Genomic DNA, 19,943 nt, shown 5'->3' with positions numbered 1-19,943 from the left:
GATAGTAGGGGAGGGGGGGGGGGGTGGAGTGAGGGGGTGAGTAAGGGGTGGGGGGTAGAGTGAGTTTCAAAAGCATGTATACTGTACAGCTTCTCACAAGTGCTCCAGAGTGCGTTCCACAAAATGTATCACTTGAATCTAACCAATGATATAGGTACCAAATAGTGAGTTTCATAATTTATTTTAGTATGGCGCAGTAAAAAAACTGCTCTGTGAATTTATTTTTCATAAAAAGGGTGGTAGAGACACAATAACTGTTTAAGATCGGAGTGTGCGTAACATTTATTGGAATAAGCATAGTTATGTCGATTCTGTTGGAGTGCAATAGGTTTGCTGTGCATGAGAATATAACAAAACTATTTTTTTTGGCAACAATGTACTGTGTTCTTTTCGTCAGTAAATCATCAACTACTGTTTTATCTGTTTTATTCCTATTTTTCTTACAATTTCCTTCCTCTGTCGGTTTCTTTGTTTTCTCCTAATATGTTGTGGTCTTCTCTATATTTAATATTTCTTCTCTCAGATACTATTCTTATTCTCTCTTAATTTTTGTTTTTGCACCCCTTCCATATATATATATACATATATATATATATATATATATATATATATATATATCTATATATATATATATATATATATACTGTATATTATCTGACTTTGCTCTGAAATTTCCCTGATCTTTCATTCACTCTATTAAAAGCATTTCTTCAACAATTTTTGATTCTGACTTTTCTCTCTATTTGCTGTGTTGTTCTTCATTTCTATCTTCCTGTCATCTAACCTCTTTTTTCTGTCTCTCTTGCTTTTTCTCTCTTTCTCTCTCTCTAACTTCTCCAGGCGGTCGCGGTACAGGCGGCGTTGCAAGCGGTCAACGCCGTTCTCAATACCTCCTCCAAGCCTGGTGGTAGCGGGGACGCCTCCATGGAACACGGTTCGCCATCCCATCAATCTCCGCCACTGGATCGGAGTGCTATATCTGTTAGTTCTATTTTTACTCTCTATAGTAGTTCTTATCTCTATGTGGTTGATAACTTCTCAAGCCAATTTCACTTTCTCGTATTTACTTATTTTCTTCTTCTTCATCTTCTTCTTCTTCTTGGTAAATGGTATGTTGTGGCATGCTAAAGATTGTTGAAGGTTTGACCATTAAATATGTCGTCCAGGTGTAATGCACATGGAGGCAGCATGAGTTTGTCTGAAGATAGGAATGTAGCCTAACACATTAACAGAATTAGCCTAAGCTTAACTGTAGTGAAAGAAAATAATAAAGGTCAGAGGTTATTGCATTACATCTTCCCGGTCAGTTTTTATGATTTGCTAAATATAGCATTGTATTTGCTCATCGAAGTACTTCCCATTTTATCATTCTGGGCATTATTATTGCAAGTCAAATTTTACAAACACTTTTGGAAGCAAAGTTTCTTTTTTTCTCATTATTCCATTGTCATAAGCAAATGTCTGCCGAGTAGATCTCTATGCATTTCTGAAATGGAAAATGAGGAACAAGTCAAGTTCAACAAACTCCTCCATGTACCGTGATATGTCCTTTGATGAAAATTTGCATACATTTTTGTTCCTGTCTGATTGATGTTAGCCTTATATTCCAAATAAACTGCTAATCAAAATGCAAATTGCTTGAAGGTCTGGTGTATCCCTAGAGATGATAACATCATTATTTTTAGCTGGGTTTTGTATAAAAACAAAAATATTTTCTGGACATATGTAAAGCAGTTATGGTTTCCGTTTTCATGCAGGTGGATTTTTCTTATGTTGGCTCGTGTTGGAGTGATGTGCACTTTTGAGATTTGTAAAGCACTTGAGTCAAATATGAGAGAATTAAAAAAAACCTTTTGACAAACTGCAAAACAGGCTTTCTAGGTAAAAATTGATAAAACTTTGAGGGCCTGACTTTTGAAATCATGAAAGGTTCTGTCTGGGAGGGAAGATGTCTGGCTCTTATAATTGTTAACATATTTTCAGCAAATTCAACAACAGAATATATGCCCAAATTTTTTAATAATTTTAAGTATATTTTAATAAAAGAAATAAAAAAGTTAGAATTCTTGTAAATCTTAAAAAAGAAACCTCAGAGAGAGAGAGGTTTCAGAAATAATAAACAACAGCTGAAATAGCAATAGTGTATAGTAAAATAATAGCAAATCAAAGGTTGAAAAGAAAAATTTAAGTTTTTAAATTTAAAGTTTTTCATCAATATGGAATTGACATTTTAAATTTCCAAATGGAACTGAAAAAAAAATCAGAAATATCTGTGTATGCCTATAACTTGCACTGTGGACATGTATGGAAATATGCTAAGTAGAGGTAAGGTGTACATCAGAATATGAATATTAAAAATTAATTTTAAAGATTATTTATAGTATAGAAAATTTGGTGTTTCTACTTCACATAGAAACTTTTACTTTGTATGTGCCATCAAGAAGAAGTAGTTACATGCAATTGACATACATGCACATATACACCTGTGGCATTTCTAGTTCTGCCTGCCATTTTAAACAACTACTATATTAATCATAAAATATATTTTGAGGGTTTCCATATAAGCTCTGCCTCTACATGTATTGTTGTTGTTGATTATGAAGCAGACTCCACATAGATGATTGGTCTATATGTAGCACTCTATAGGGGATCCTTTATACAATCTGTTTCGTTTAATTAAAGATGTGGAGCTATATTCATGGTGTACATGTTTGTAGTATGCGGTCGTATCAAGTACGTGTTCAGGTTATAATGCTGATAATATGTTTTAGTTACCTATTTATGCAATATGTCAATAACAAAATTAGCAATCGTGGCTTTTCCGAGAAAGTTTCCAATTGGTAATGAATAAATTTACATCTTCATCGGCCCGTTGATACAGTTTACCAAAATGACGGTTAATTTTTAAAATGCACGGGTCACAGAAGATCTATATTTTTTTTAATAGCCAATATATCTCGAAAGTAATTTCAAAGTGACTTGCAGTTTATGCACTTTACTCTCTCTTTGACAGTATTATGACATTTTCATGACAAACGACATGTAATGAACGTGAATTTATATTAAACAAGAGCCCTTAGCGATTGCGTTTCTTTGGTGGATGTTAGCTGTTTTGCACGACACGTCCCTTCCATACATCTAATCGACGTGCTATAATCCAGCTAGCACAAAGATATGAATGATGAATTTTTCCAGATGACATGTATGATCGTAAATTTGATGATGAAAATTTTAGTAATATGTCGATGGATATGGACCGATACGATCATGCCCACTCACCCGTTATTCACGTTTATGAAAGTTCCGTTATGCTTGGCATCTAGTCTGTGCATAAAGCACGAACCATTAATTTAACATATGGTGAGGATTTTGGTTTGCCTGCTGTCAGCAATTTATTGCAGAAGAATCGTTCCCACTATAATATGTGGTGTGGTTACTAAGGAATTTAACCACCTGCTGGTTAGGCTGTTGTATCCTAACAAGAGAAAGTCCATACAAATTACAAAATCAACAGCAGTGTCATATGTCTTAGTTAGGTAGATGTACAGGAATGGTACATTTGGGTGCAGTGATGTATGTTAATGTGTTGAACAAGTAGTGCTGGATTAAGTAGGAAAGTAAAGGCCAATTTATTAATATAATTTAATAACGGAGCTTAAGGATTCTTACAACCGTTGAGGTATAAGGGCATCACGAGGTAATTCTCGTGAACATAGTTATTTTAGTTTTGATATTTGTGAGTTTTATGATAATCGATATATGTCAGTTAGTGTTTGTTGCTGATGAATTGCACCAATGTAGTTAATCACATCCACTCACCAAATAAAAAAAAATAATAAAAATAAAAAAATGTACTGCAACACCTAATAATATAATAAAATAAAAGTTGTAGTAACAAGTTACATGTTTACATGTAAAATAAGTTACACATCTACTAACAAGTGGTTGTACCTTTAATATGATTTATTATTTAAATAAATTTTTCGCAATTAAATCTAAATGTGCGTTCACTGTGAAGCAAACGTCCTGAGTATGTCTCCTTTGGATGACGATAATGAAAAAAAGTTAAGAATATAACTTCTACATGGAACCAGAAAAACCATTAAATTAACTGTCTTCAGGAACTGAGGACTTTCTGACAAACAGTGTTTAGTTTGAAATAATAACTATGTACATGATAATTGGAGTAAGATATTGGGATAGGTGTCAGCATTTTACCCCTCTGGCTAAAACCCTTAATTTACCCATCTTTATAGTACTTCAGTGTTAATGGAATGAACCTCTTGTTCGAAATATCTGACAATCTAGTATTTGGGAGAACCAATGATGTAACAGAGATGATAATCACATCAGTGCATATGATGTATCGAAAGGATGAAAGCTCGACAGGGGCTACATGTCTGAAGTTAGAGGTATTTGCCAGTTTCGTAACTTGATTGGTCAATTCAGATCAGTTTTCAAATTTAAGGAAAAGCTTTCAATTATAGTAAATGTGTAACAGGAAATACACTGGATTTATCATTCCAATTGCTTATGTGAAAATTTGAATCACGTCTGTGTTACCAGAAAGTAGTGAATTATGGGAGTAAATTAACTTCACGCGTATCCTTGACAATATTCTACCTGGGATAATCAATGCAAGTCGAACAAATCACTTACAGAGTACTATTAGCTATTTAAAGTCAATCCCAGGCTGAGCAGGAACTAGGCCAAGGATACAAGCAGTTGAAATTATGAAGTTGATTTTTTCGAGATCTTGTTGTGAAATGAAACATCAGCATTTTAACTGTTTGTATAGAAGGCCTGTTTTTTCTCTCTGTAAGGTTATAAAGTTAGTGAATATTCCACTCATTTATAAGTATTGTTTATTCCTTTATTTAACTAACATATGGAAGGTAATAAGGGGGGAAAAAAGAAAACAAAGTATAAAATAAAATATATTTTTCTTACTTTTTGCCTTCACTAATAATTTTTAACTGGAAAATACTTTAACAGCATTGAAAGAAAGACTGTCTTGTAACTAGAATGATAATATTTTAGGGATTAGTTGCCGTGCAAACTACGACTGAAAACACAATCTTTCCTTAACGTGAATGGATAATCAGGATGATGTTTGCTGATCTAAGTATTTGTCTACAGAAAGCTGCTGTCCTTAACATACAAGTGATGAAAGATTCTTCCCATCAAATTTGAAGTTTATTGCTTCTTTTTCCTTGGTCGACTGATATTTTCAAGTTATCGGTATCATGATCTGCCGCTTATTTTTTAACGCGTCTCCTTTATTTTTGTCTCTTCGCAGCAAGCCGCAGCCAAAGCAGCTCTGCAAGCCGCCAGTTCCATCATACCGAGCTTTGGCATCAGTCCCGTGAAGACCATGGAGACTGAAGGGGGCCCTAACCACGTGCTTCACGCTACTATTGAAAACTGTGTCATTCCAGTCACTATCGAAGCCCTACACAAGGTCTTTTCATCGTTCGGGACGGTCTTGAAGATGGTCACCTTCACAAGAAATAGTAAGTTCCGGAGAAAAATCATGTTTTTATCTTGTCGGGAATTTCAGATGAAAGGTTGTGGTCTTTGATTTTTGCAGAAATAGTCACGTTTTTTGGCCTTCCTTTCAGCCTGTGGTATTTCCATTGAGGTAGTTTGCTGCCCTCTACTTTCATAGAGTAATAAGCAAACAACGAAACCCATGCATTTGTTCTTCATTGTTGAGAGGGGCAGAGTACACTTCACCAAGATTTTGGTATGTTGGAAATGCAATTTTGTCAGAAATTTAAACCATCACCAGAAAATACAGCATTCTTCTTGAGTTTAAAAGCTTGCTATTGTCCTAAAACTGTTGAATACTTTGTCAACAACAATGGCTATAACTAAAATGAATGACTTGGGAGAAGAGATATGAATGTTCATAAAGTTTTATTATTGGCACATTGAATATGAAATCTTATTGCAAATCTGCAGCTAATGTTTCAATTTTGATTGAGAAATTGTGGATAAAATTGACTGCTGAAATGAGTTTTTAAGTGGAGTTTTTCTTCGATCTGCAAAAGCGTCATTGTATGTGACTCAGCCGATCGATCAAACACTGGAAGGATTCGAAATAATATTAGCTCTCCGTGATGGCCGGTTTCCGATTGGGTTTTTTGCCGTTAGAAAAGTGAACTTATCCACAGAACATTTGTTATTCATGCACTTGATCTCTCAAGGCTAAAATCATCTCCCGTATTGTTTTCACGTCATCGATTCCAGTCGGTTTGTCGCAACTCTCCGGTCTGCACTGCAGACTGTAGCAAATTGTCACAAGAGGGGATGATTGGCGAGGATTGATTTCCAATCCAAGGTCATCGACAAGTGTTTGTCATTTTTAGAGAGACGACAAAACCTTGGTAGTTGCTCCCACATTCTCTTTTCTCTTGCATCGGTAGATCCATAGAAATGTTCAAGGCCGACGAGAGTGTGCGTGAAAAATGACAGTTATCTTGAGAACTGTTCTTTTGTTTACATCCCAGTTGCAAGGTAGCCAAAGGTGCGAGGAATTTGCACAGCGTTTTTTAAAAACCACCTGTTTGTTTGTTTTTTGCTTTCTTTTATTCATACCGAACAACGTAAAGTTGTTTACACACATTTTAAATGTCCCCTTTCCTATGTTTTTTTTTTTTCGTTTTGCAGATCAGTTTCAAGCCTTGATTCAGCTAAACGATGCTAACTCTGCAGCCGTGGCTAAATTGGTAAGTGGACTGGCGTAAGGGTCAGGGGTCAGTAATGGTCAAGATGTTCCATTTAGCCTCGAGAAGTCACCATGAAAGGCAAACGTGAACATTGACAGCATGTGCACAGTACCATGAACTCTGTAACAATGAAAGAATTTTGTTATATGGGAGAAAATAAGAAAAGAAAAAGAATCCAGGAACATGTTTACCTCCACCCTCACGTCTGTGGTTGTCCAGGGGACATGTTTACCTCCACCCTCACGTCTGTGGTTGTCCAGGGGACATGTTTACCTCCACCCTCACGTCTGTGGTTGTCCAGGGGACATGTTTACCTCCACCCTCGAGTCTGTGGTTGTCCAGGGGACATGTTTACCTCCACCCTCGAGTCTGTGGTTGTCCAGGGGACATGTTTACCTCCACCCTCACGTCTGTGGTTGTCCAGGGGACATGTTTACCCCCACTATCACGTCTGTGGTTGTCCAGGGGACATGTTCACCTCCACCCTCATGTCTGTGGTTGTCCAGGGGACATGTTCACCTCCACCCTCATGTCTGTGGTTGTCCAGGGGACATGTTTACCTCCACCCTCATGTCTGTGGTTGTCCAGGGGACATGTTTACCTCCACCCTCATGTCTGTGGTTGTCCAGGGGACATGTTTACCCCCACTATCACGTCTGTGGTTGTTTAGGGGACATGTTTGCCCCCACCCTCATGTCTGTGGTTGTCCAGGGGACATGTTTGCCTCCACCCTCACGTCTGTGGTTGTCCAGGGGACATGTTTGCCTCCACCCTCACGTCTGTGGTTGTCCAGGGGACATGTTTACCTCCACCCTCGAGTCTGTGGTTGTCCAGGGGACATGTTTACCTCCACCCTCAATTCTGTGGTTGTCCAGGGGACATGTTTACCCCCACTATCACGTCTGTGGTTGTTTAGGGGACATGTTTGCCTCCACCCTCAATTCTGTGGTTGTCCAGGGGACATGTTTACCCCCACTATCACGTCTGTGGTTGTCCAGGGGACATGTTTACCTCCACCCTCGAGTCTGTGGTTGTCCAGAGGACATGTTTACCCCCACTATCACGTCTGTGGTTGTCCAGGGGACATGTTTACCTCCACCCTCATGTCTGTGGTTGTCCAGAGGACATGTTTACCCCCACTATCACGTCTGTGGTTGTCCAGGGGACATGTTTACCTCCACCCTCACGTCTGTGGTTGTCCAGAGGACATGTTTACCCCCACTATCACGTCTGTGGTTGTCCAGGGGACATGTTTACCTCCACCCTCATGTCTGTGGTTGTCCAGGGGACATGTTTACCCCCACTATCACGTCTGTGGTTGTTTAGGGGACATGTTTGCCTCCACCCTCATGTCTGTGGTTGTCCAGGGGACATGTTTACCCCCACTATCACGTCTGTGGTTGTTTAGGGGACATGTTTGCCTCCACCCTCATGTCTGTGGTTGTCCAGGGGACATGTTTGCCTCCACCCTCACGTCTGTGGTTGTCCAGGGGACATGTTTACCCCCACTATCACGTCTGTGGTTGTTTAGGGGACATGTTTGCCTCCACCCTCACGTCTGTGGTTGTCCAGGGGACATGTTTACCTCCACCCTCGAGTCTGTGGTGGTCCAGGGGACATGTTTACCCCCACTATCACGTCTGTGGTTGTTTAGGGGACATGTTTGCCCCCACCCTCATGTCTGTGGTTGTCCAGGGGACATGTTTGCCTCCACCCTCACGTCTGTGGTTGTCCAGGGGACATGTTTGCCTCCACCCTCACGTCTGTGGTTGTCCAGGGGACATGTTTACCTCCACCCTCGAGTCTGTGGTTGTCCAGGGGACATGTTTACCTCCACCCTCAATTCTGTGGTTGTCCAGGGGACATGTTTACCCCCACTATCACGTCTGTGGTTGTTTAGGGGACATGTTTGCCTCCACCCTCAATTCTGTGGTTGTCCAGGGGACATGTTTACCCCCACTATCACGTCTGTGGTTGTCCAGGGGACATGTTTACCTCCACCCTCGAGTCTGTGGTTGTCCAGAGGACATGTTTACCCCCACTATCACGTCTGTGGTTGTCCAGGGGACATGTTTACCTCCACCCTCATGTCTGTGGTTGTCCAGAGGACATGTTTACCCCCACTATCACGTCTGTGGTTGTCCAGGGGACATGTTTACCTCCACCCTCACGTCTGTGGTTGTCCAGAGGACATGTTTACCCCCACTATCACGTCTGTGGTTGTCCAGGGGACATGTTTACCTCCACCCTCATGTCTGTGGTTGTCCAGGGGACATGTTTACCCCCACTATCACGTCTGTGGTTGTTTAGGGGACATGTTTGCCTCCACCCTCATGTCTGTGGTTGTCCAGGGGACATGTTTACCCCCACTATCACGTCTGTGGTTGTTTAGGGGACATGTTTGCCTCCACCCTCATGTCTGTGGTTGTCCAGGGGACATGTTTGCCTCCACCCTCACGTCTGTGGTTGTCCAGGGGACATGTTTACCCCCACTATCACGTCTGTGGTTGTTTAGGGGACATGTTTGCCTCCACCCTCACGTCTGTGGTTGTCCAGGGGACATGTTTACCTCCACCCTCGAGTCTGTGGTGGTCCAGGGGACATGTTTACCCTCCACTATCACGTCTGTGGTTGTTTAGGGGACATGTTTGCCTTCACCCTCATGTAGGTAGTGTCCAATCAAAACATCAAACTTAATAGTTGATTGTCTTATTGTTGTCATCGATATGAGCTTAAAGAGAAAATAAAAATAAACAACGGTTTAGCAACTCATTGCACTTCTGGGTGAGAAAAAGAAAAATCTATAAAAAGGTTGTTAAGACTTTCTTTTTGAATTAGTAACTTGAATGATTCTGATGGGGAGTAGAGAAAAGTGACAACAAAACACAACCATTTTTTTTTTAAATTTGTGATAGTTTATCAAGAGAATGTCCCGTTCGGGGTATTGTAATTTGAGACTTCATTACCCCTGAGTCAATTTCAGTTCTTCTCTGCAGTTGTATCTAACAATCTAGGGGTAGGTGGCATGGGGGGGGGGGCTTAGGGAGAGACCACTTCAACAGAATCGGCATAGCAATGGCTGTCTCTCACACAGAGCTCTTCCTAACTCTTCGTTTAGGATGATGTAATCTTTCGTGATGCCATCATACTTTTTTGCTCCAGGACATAATCTTCATTGATCTAAATGTTGGCGATACGAATAGAAACTTATAAAGAGGTTAACACGAGTACCGATGTAGTGTTTAAATTTTATTGACAGCTTTCTTGTAAGGAAATCTTGGTTCTACGTTAATACATGTGTTGTCATGGTTACACTACATGATAGGATGGTAGGTTACCTTGCGTTCACTGTTAGAGTTTGTCAACCTCCAGGTACAATAGCCGGCCTGATAATCTAGATTTTTTTTTTTTTTTTTTTGGTGTGTGAAAACTATTTGGCTCATTCTACCATATTGTTTTGCCCTCATTTTCCTGCAAAATTACAAATATTTATCAGCAAGGTTTTTGCCAAGAATGAGAGCGGGCAAGGTATTTGTAGTTTTCATGCCTGAGTTTTAAGCTTGATGGATTGACTCGGTTATGGATTTACGACAATGTGGTTGTGGGAGTTAGTTCGGTATTGCGTCATTCCCTCCAGCTAATAGGTAACAGTTTGTCTTCAGATGCGGTCCCTAATTTATAAAGAAATGGGGGGAAAAAATGAAAAAATGCGAATTCCCGTCTCATAAGAGGACAACGGCAAACCACTCAAGCGATGAGCCAGGTAATAGAAAGACATAATCTCTACATGTTTAATGCTCGCTTGACCTACTTTAGAGACAATGAACTTTACTCGGCTCATGTAGAAAGAATTGGAATCATTACACCGCAGAGAAAAAGTCAGACTGACTCATCAAATTTACTATTCAATGTATCAAATGGTTTAAAGAAATAAAATGTTATGCCGCAAGTTAGCTCAATATTAGTGAAAGGACGGTGGGCAGTTTTGAGTAGCTCGAGGCGGCCGAGCCGAGAATGCCGTACACAGATACATCATTTGTCCGACAAATGCCTATTGAAGATTGCAATGATAGAAAATAATAAATTGCCACAAAAGTAGGAAAAATATTTGAAAAATTAAAAGAAGCAAAGGCAAGATGATTAAATTTAATTTTGGCCAAACTTTTCAAGCAAGAAATACAATTAAGCTGTAATTATAGTAAAATAAAGCAAATTGAAGTTTTGTCATTTAGTTATAAATATATCATCACACATTGGACTCATTGGAATGTGAATTTCCAAACCATGTCCCAAAAGGAAGTACCTTTCCATACGTGCTTGGTTTTAAGACTCTGCTTCAACATTACAAACATCTCTATCACTTAAAAAGGAATGATGACAGTCAGACGTGTTTCTCCTTTGTGAAACTGTCCAGAGATGAAATTTTGACACCTTCTAGTACCTTAGAAAGGATTTTGCAGGTTTTTGGTGGATTTTGTATTTTTCTTCAAATGCCGTACAGCTTATGTTTATCTGATCTGCGTCGTGTTCATTGTACTCCTTTCCTATCACACATGTGTTTTGTAATTTTGGAAAAAAAAGATAATTGCAGTTTCAATCAACAAGCTGCCGGGTAAGTCCTCAAGAAGGTACATTCCCAGAGGACGGGGGAGTATTCTCTTCCTCCTTCTGGGAGTATCTCTGGTATAGTAGATAACAACCAGAAAAACGAGAGAGTTAAGTCAGGAGTGGGAGTAGATTCTTATGTTAGGATAAACAGTCACCAAACTCCATTCTACTTTGTATATTGGTTATATAGTAAGGATTGGGAGTAGATTCTTAGGTCCCTCTCCCTTCCCCTCTTCCTTCCCCCTCCCTTCCACTCTCCCTGCCCCTCTCTCCCTCACCTTCTCCCACTCCCCCCCCTATCCCATGATTATTCCACATTTGTTTTGTTTAGTAATGCAACAATGCCACTGAGTTCATTGTACTATATACACAATGTGCATTGACACTAATACTGGACATGTCTCATAGCAACATAGACGTGTGTTCTGCTGTGAATTCTCTCATCCTTATAAAGGTGTCTGCTGAGATTCCCTTCAGTCATGTGATAGGGCTTCATAACAAGAAGAAGAAGCAACTTGTCTGAGTCATGCCTAAAAGTGCAAAATACAAATTAATATCAGCAAGCAATGATTGAGGGAGGAGGAGGCTGAACCGCCTGGCCTGTGAACAATTTCAGCTTGATTTCTAGCTGAGAATATTAGCAAGTCTTGGTTTTCTAAAAAGTCTAGTACCAGCTACAGTTGGTGACAAAGTTCAGTTTTATGTAGATGAACATTCTTCTATATTTTCTCAAATGACACACAGACCTTGTTGATTAGTGCTTGTTTGCAACCAAATGTATATATATGTGTGTATGTAGGTGTGTGCGTGCATGTTTGTACGTAAATGCAATCTTCTTGGGTCAAATGTGTAACTTTGTCAAATAAACTGAAGACATTCCTCTTCTAGCTCTCCAATCAACCACATTTTGCAATCCCGAGATGTTTTTTTGTTACGATGTTGATAATTTCGAGAAGCCACTTCAGGTGGGGAGGATTTCTGAATAATCCCCACATTAAGGTAGCTGAGCAAGACTGAAAACACAGCGAGGCTCAGGCTGGACTAGAACTTGTGACCTTTGACCTGTTGTTTTACCTCTAGCTTCTATTGCTTCCAAAGTTGCTTCCAAAACTTGAAATGCTTTCCAAATGAATCAACACTATTCATCAGAGACCACGATAGCACATCTATGCAATTGTTCAGTGTCGGTGATTGCTTCTCTATCTCGTACATTTGAAAAAGTTATTCTGGAATATTGAAAATTCAATGGAAGCAAGAGACATTTAAAACTGTTGGTATAATTATGTAATCCCTGTTACTGCATCGGAGACCGATGGACGCATAAACCACTGCGTCAGGTTCTTTGAGGACTCCAAAAAAAAAGGTGTAACTTTGACATTCCATTTGATATCTTTTCCCTTCTTCATCGGTGTTCCTCATTTTTCGTTTCTTTTTGACAGCATCTTGACAACCAGAACATCTACACCGGTTGCTGCACGTTAAAGATTGTCTTTTCAAAGTTACAAGCCCTGTCTATCAAATACAATAACGACAAAAGCAGAGACTTCACTAAACCGGATCTCCCATACGGGGACAGGACCCAGGTCCACCCATTGGACCCGACAGGGGCGTTAGCTCTGAGGACCGCAGCCACTCGCGTACCAGGTTTGGATCAATACCGTAAAGTTAATGTTTCCTAACTTTCAATGTCTTAAATTGTTCTACCAAAAATTCCGATAATTTTACTAGTTTATCATTTGGTGCAAAATCGAAAAAAATGCTCTTGAAAATATGTGACATGAAAAATGTAGATTTATGCTGGGTGAATTTATTCAGCAATCAGTCTTAATATGGATGCTATTGGGTTGTCATGGAGAAATCAGGTATTAACCCAAGATCAGAGACGTTGCTGTGAAATTGCAAACATGAATGTGTTGTCTATTTATATCGTTGCATTTTAGACTAAGCGAGAATGATAAAATCAAATGTGGCACGTAGCAGTACAAGTTTTGTTGAAAAATTTGTTTTTCTGGGAGAGAGAAAAAACACCTTGAAAAATGTGGCAATGTGTGGGTTATAAATTGCATTCCATTCCTTTGTAGAAGTTTGGAATATAATCAATCTAATGCATGCTAGATTTGATAATGAAAAATCTTGCAGAGGAGAATTGCAAATTGAAAGAGATAATGTTACTTTGTTTGCCAAAAAAATACCCAACTTACAGTTATCTGTAAAAGCTTTGCTGGGTAAATATATTGCCCGGTGGAATGCGCAAGATTTACGATTCTTTTGTTGATAAATATCGATTTATAAAGACCACTTATGTTTATGCCATTAGTCTCCTTCTGTATATGGTGTTCATCTCTTGAATTCGAGCATGGCTGTAGACCTTAACCGAAAACCAAACCATTTGCCACTACTGAAACAGCACGATCTATACCTCCACTTCTTCAAAGATTGCAAACGTATATTTACGTGGTGGAATTGCATGGCAGTTACTACCTTTCCCATCATGCATTTGCTTTCCTATTTTGAAAACTGTTGACTTTGCATGGCTTCATTTTCGCACGTGAAATATTGGTCTAAATTTTTTTTTTTCCCCCCCCACTCACACCCTCATGTTTTTGAAGTTTGTGAAACAACCTTGAATGGTTAGAAGCTGCATTAAGTCACAGATAAAATATCTTGTGATAATGTCAGACGATAGTTTTTCACAATCATAATAATGCTTTATCCAGTGAACAAACTTAACTGTTTGTCTTAGTGACTGTTAAACAGCTTGTTTCATATCTCAGTTAACACATGGTTGCCAAGGAATGCATGCATAAGCACCTTTTTTTTTTTCCCTTTATTTTATTTCCGTCTTTGTTAACTGGACTAAAATTAACACCCCAAAACATTTTACCCTACTTTCTCGTTTAAAATGTTTCTATAGAAACATCTATATTTTTCATGACAAAAATTCATCTCCTTTATATTGCCGGATGGTTTTGTCGTAAACATACCCTTGATGGATGCATAAAGAATTGTTAAGGGTGTTTGTATGTCTTTTCACTCAACTTTTGATTATCGGTGAAGCAAGATAAAACGTTGTTTTGTTGCACATGAGAAGACAAATTTACTTTATGAAATGAAAATTGACTTGCACCGTCACTTTATTGTGCTTCAAACATTTAGCCTGAAATTGAGCATAGCTGTCCTTATTAATCATCAAAATTCTTTAATTTATTGGGGGGGGGGGGGTGGGGGGCAATAGACAAGGTGTGCAGACAACAGCCAACATGGCCTCAATCTGTTGCCAAAGAGAAATGTGTAATTTAACTTAAATGACTCATTGGCTGACAAGCACATGGAATAGTTCAAAACTTAGGAGTAGGAGAAGAATAATGGCCAAGGTTTATTTAATTTAAACAAGTCACAATGAAACACAGCTGACAGATTTAATTAATATTTAAAAACAATGAACTGCTGCATGTTGAATATTGCACCGTGAGTTTAAAAGACAAAAGTTTCCAAAATATGAGCATGGCCTATTGTTTCCAGAACAAATTCAATTCAAAATACGGTTCATTGTTTGCATTCATCCGTCGCTGAATATTCACAAGTTTGTGTCTTATCTCACGTTTCGTAATTCATTCAACGTAGATCAACACGTTGAACGCAGCCGGTCATTTTCATGCCACAAGTATTACAATTTTACAATTGCTGTCCAAAGTCAACTTTTGTTCTGTACAGCTTTTCTCTCATCAGTGTTTTTGTTAGTTTTGCTCTTTTCAAGACAGTTTTTACCCATTCACATTTTATTTTATTATTTATTTTTGTGTTAAATTTTTTTTGTTTTTTTCCATGTTGTCTATTCATGTCCTATTGTTATTAACCAAGGTACTTTGGTCATTTCCCTACAAGCAAAGGCCACATCGATAGCTAAAAGAAAAAAAAACAGAAGAAAAAACTCCTTATATAGTCTCAAAAGACAAGCATATTATTTGTGCGAAAACCTTTCCAACAAAGAACCAAAATATAAACAAAATGAAACTGAGCCTTAATAAAGCATAATTGATATGATTGATATTATTGATATCATTGATGTTATTGATATCATTGATATTATTGATATCATTGATGTCATTGATATTACTGATATCCTTGATGTTATTGATATCATTGATATTATTGATATCATTGATGTCATTGATATTACTGATATCCTTGATATTATTGATATCATTGATGACATGATTAATCACAAAGGATGACAGTGTTAAAGTCAAAAAAAAAATTATTTTTTTTGTAGTACTTTTGAGTTCCACCTTAAAAACATTTCTGATGTGAAAATGAAATCCTTGGTGATAGAAAATATTTATTTTTCCAAAGTTGGACACTTTTCATTCCTACTTAACTGTTTTTATATTTTGGTTCAGCGTGCCTGCAGAAATGTAATTGTAGTTATTGCAGTAATTCTTCAAAGCAAAATCAAAGTTGGTTTGATCTTGAAGTAAAAGTTAATTTTCGGATGAAATAAGGCAATAGTTTTGGTTGTACTGTACGACCAGAAAGAGAAAGACAATTGTCTGAAACCGTTGGTGGGTGGACTCGTAGTGGAAATGGCCAAGGACACCTTGAAATAGCTGCTACCAATTGACCGACTAACCCTCCTCTCACATATTCTAGGTACTGGCGGAGCTGTGAGCATGTTTCCCCATTTCATGCACCCAGGTTTTGCGGGCCTCACCCCTGCCCATACAGCCCTAACCGCAGCGGGCTTTCCAGGCCACGCCACCGCAGGTATTACCATTGTCCGATACGAAAAGCTGAACAAGTTATTAAAAGAAAGAAAAACTTTTCTCTTCACTCTGGGAAATTTTTCACTATCTACTAAACTTTTATTATCTTCTCTAAAACCTTTTTTCTACTGGTCTGACTTTCATTCAAATCTTTGAATAAAAAAAAATAAAAAATAAAAAAAAGGAACCAAAGATCCCCTTAAATCATTGTAAACAGCCACATCAAGAGAGTCCTTAGGCTGTCAGCTAGTTGTAGCCATATCTCCACCTTCCTGAATTTAAACCTAAGGTAATCCTACGTTTAAATCATTTTGATATCAAGTTCGGGCCAGGTTTCCCTAAAATTCTTGAGCATCATTGTTACATACCACATTAAGTAAGTAGGAAAAAAAAAAACTTGATCCTTTAAGTCCTGAATAACTTGAGCTTTATATAGCTGCCAATAATAAGTGTATTATCCCAGAGATACGAAAAATTTGGGGACTTAATTAATGTGATCAAATATTCATAGGTTCCATTTGCTTTACCCCAGAAAAGGTTTCTATGGTCTATGATGAGGGCTCGTAATTGATCACGTGAGCGGATGTCAGTGGTGGTTACCGTGGCAACCAGCTTTAAGAAATCATTCACTACAATGGCAATGAGTAATACCACACCAAAAAAAATTCATCTATAGACGGAATCAGTGAAATTAAATTGACATATGCCACTATGAATTGAAAAGAAGAAAAAAGCATAAAGCTGTATTCATTCAGTTTGGGGTAACATGAAACTAGAAAATTTAGCTAGAGTTTTGGTGGCCGGCCTTTGAGTTGGTTGGTACAGTATGCCAAAATTCAAGACACAACTGTGTTTAAAATACTCTTTAAAGAAAGTCCTTTTAAACTGACTAGAAATTGCATGTATCACGGTAAATGATATATCTGTGCCGTTTGAAATCCAAAAGGACATTGGTTCAATGTCCACGATGAAAAGGGATGAAAGGGTTCCGACACTGAACATAAAATGGCCCGTGGCAGTGTTTCCTTTTTGTTCTAAAACAAAATCAAATCAGTTCTGGTGAACCTGGCCGCGTGGCTTTGCACAATTCCCTGTCACATTTCTTTAACCACAGCTGAGCTTTCGAGTACTATGTTTTTATCTTCCTCTCCTGCCCATCATTCTCCCACCACCAAAGTTTGTTTCTTCCAAACATAACCCCTCTTCCCCCACTCCCCTCCCCTTCTTCTCTTAATTTACCCATATTTGGTTTGTCTGTTAATATTTTTAGGTCATTCTTACATGAACTGGTTTGATGCTGTGCTTAATCCCTACCCATCTTATGAATATTCATTGGCTCAACAATCCCATCTCACATCTCACTAATCCCATCCTTGGATCCCCCCCCCTCCACCCCTGAGCTTTATCAAAAAAACAGTCATGAATAACTTGGATTTACCAAACCTTCTTTTCTCTATCATTTGGCTTGGGGTCTCTACTTCTCCTCCTTCTCCTCCTCCTCATCCTCTTTTCTTTCTTCCTCATCTCGCTTCTTTATTCTCTTAGTTTCATTGAAAGAGGTCGTCAGTTTAAAAACACATTCTTGTTGGATGCTTAACATGTCATCTATTACAAGAAATGTTTCACCACTTTTGTCCTCTTTCAACAATTAAGCCTCGTTCTCGAAATGTAATTTTTTTTTTTTTTTTTTGCTTCCGTTTACAAGTTTTCTCATATTAACAAGTTTTCATTATTAACATGTTGAATAGAGCCGTCTCCATTTTGCCTTCATGTATTGTGTACATCTTTGTATCAACCATATAGGTTCAGAGGTGGTACATTGCGTTTGTGATGCGACACAAAAAAACATATATCGAATGTCGTATCATACGATACGCCGAGAGATATGATGTTACATGACCGAACCGGCTGGGCTGTCCTGAGTCGATCAAAGTTGATCAACCTGTATGATCATTACATATGGCTAATTGTGTGACTTTCTGTTCAAAGTCAAACTGGTTGTTGCCATGGCAACCACGGAAATAGTGGATTAAAGACAGAGAATCCATGTTGTTTGAATAGTTAATAGTCTTTTGATTGATTGCCTGCATCCACAATACGCAATGTACCCCTTACAGTGTGGCTTTAACCGTGTATTCATAGTGGATCATAGATCGTAAGGAAGCTTTCAATACACACTTACAAGTAGTCAAATGCTGTCATTAAAATTTAAAGTGGCGACAGATGTATCGGGAATGAGACATCCAAAACCTTAAAACAGCTGGTCACGTTTCAATTATTTCGTAAAACATTTACCGCTTCCCCTGCAGGGTCACTGTAGCAGATGGGTACCCATTTGCTTCACCAATTTAATGAAGAAGGCTAAATATAGTCAGATTTGCTATCAAAGTATGGCTAGCCTGAAGCAAATATGGATTATGTATTTGCTCATGTAAAGTAGAGGACTTCCTGTTTGTCTGGAACATCTGTTCAGTCATCAAATGCCTCATCCCTAAAAAAAATGTCTCAGTTTATGTCTTTCAGTATGAAAAAGAAAGAGACAACATTGAATGCAACCAGCTATTTTGAGGAAATGGTTGTTGATTAGGCCAGTCAATATTCATGATGACCATTATTGTATTAATCATATGTGGAGATTTTTAGTTCGAAGATACATTTTAGAAACATTTTTCTGTGACATTAGACACTGTCATTAAGAACCTGGAAAATCTTCAAACCTTTTACAGAGGAGAGAGGAGCATTGTGCCTTGATACCCAAGTCTTTTATTTTTACACAACGCTTCAATTTCAATATTAAGCATATTAAACGTTAGTCAAAGATTATGCAGGTAAATTAAAACTGAATGCGAGGGACAAGCTTTGCTGGTTCTTCTTTGTTTTCTACTTTAGTGCCAAAAAAAAAAAAAAGAATTTTTATTTCTGTTTGCAAAGGGAAAGACTTTTATTTTCAATGCACAATATTTTTGATTTGCAAGTAGACTAACAAAGGGAAGGAAAAAGAGATACAGACAAAGTCTGGTCTCGGGTTTGCGATTTGAGTTTTGAAAAAGTATTTTCCAAGCCAGAGATTTGCCGTTGGCAAAATGTGTTTGCTTTCAACGTTAGCATTTGTCTAGTCAAATTTATTCCATGCATTCTCAGTGTGTTATTCACCGCTTAAATCCTTTTTGCAGTGTAGGCACGATTTTGTTTTAGAATTATCATCATGAATAATAGGAAATGTGAAAACTAACCCTACTCTTGCAAATCAATTTCTAGTTAATTTGAAAAGAGAAAAGGGGGAGAGGCATGGTTTGACAGTCGGTTATTTCATTTTGGACAGGTGACACACTGGGTAGGTTAGGTGAGAAAAGAATTCAAAGTAATTTGATTTAATTCTTGAATGAGGCAGTCTTCAACAGCAGATGACATTTGCGTCCCCATGGCCGTGGTTACCAAACTCGGCATATTCATTATGTTGAATAAATTTGTTCCACTTGTGCGACAGAAATATTCTAACCGTTTAACAGCCAAAATCAGATTTTTCGTTTTTGTTTTGTCCACCTACCCTGAAGAATATATACTTAATAGGATGATTTTTACTTTGTGTACAATGACAACAATCTGTAACATCGTTCTTCTTGTTGTTGTTTGTGTTTTGTGTTTTTTGCTATTATTTTTGATGCCTCTTCTCTCCATGAGCAGTTCCTGGTATGACCAATGCGTACCCAGCCATGCCTCAGCCTATGATGGCCTCACAGTTCCCTCAACATATGTCTGCGATGCCTGTTACAGGGACGGCAGTGCTATTGGTTAGCAACTTATCAACAGAGGTAAGGGGGAAAACAAACACAGATTGGCT

General features: G+C 38.3%; 1 protein-coding gene across 7 annotated transcripts in view; it reads left to right on the top strand.

Annotated features, from left to right (window-relative positions):
* Positions 1 to 19,943, top strand: part of LOC139975528 (polypyrimidine tract-binding protein 2-like) — a 120,990-nt gene that overhangs the window by 87,522 nt on the left and 13,525 nt on the right. For 3 of the 7 annotated variants that reach the window (XM_071983549.1, XM_071983525.1, XM_071983571.1), the window contains 6 exons: positions 841 to 981; positions 5,300 to 5,513; positions 6,673 to 6,731; positions 12,779 to 12,998; positions 15,990 to 16,103; positions 19,787 to 19,914. In XM_071983549.1, coding sequence (XP_071839650.1) covers positions 841 to 981; positions 5,300 to 5,513; positions 6,673 to 6,731; positions 12,779 to 12,998; positions 15,990 to 16,103; positions 19,787 to 19,914 — 876 coding nt within the window. The remainder of the gene's footprint in view (positions 1 to 840; positions 982 to 5,299; positions 5,514 to 6,672; positions 6,732 to 12,778; positions 12,999 to 15,989; positions 16,104 to 19,786; positions 19,915 to 19,943) is intronic. The other 4 variants (XM_071983532.1, XM_071983541.1, XM_071983557.1 and 1 more) reach the window with 4 other exon arrangements.

Source organism: Apostichopus japonicus, chromosome 2 (assembly GCF_037975245.1).
Source record: "Apostichopus japonicus isolate 1M-3 chromosome 2, ASM3797524v1, whole genome shotgun sequence".
NCBI lineage: Eukaryota > Metazoa > Echinodermata > Holothuroidea > Aspidochirotida > Stichopodidae > Apostichopus > Apostichopus japonicus.
Note: the sequence above shows the minus strand (reverse complement) of the source record. Positions and strands in the feature narration are given on the sequence as shown.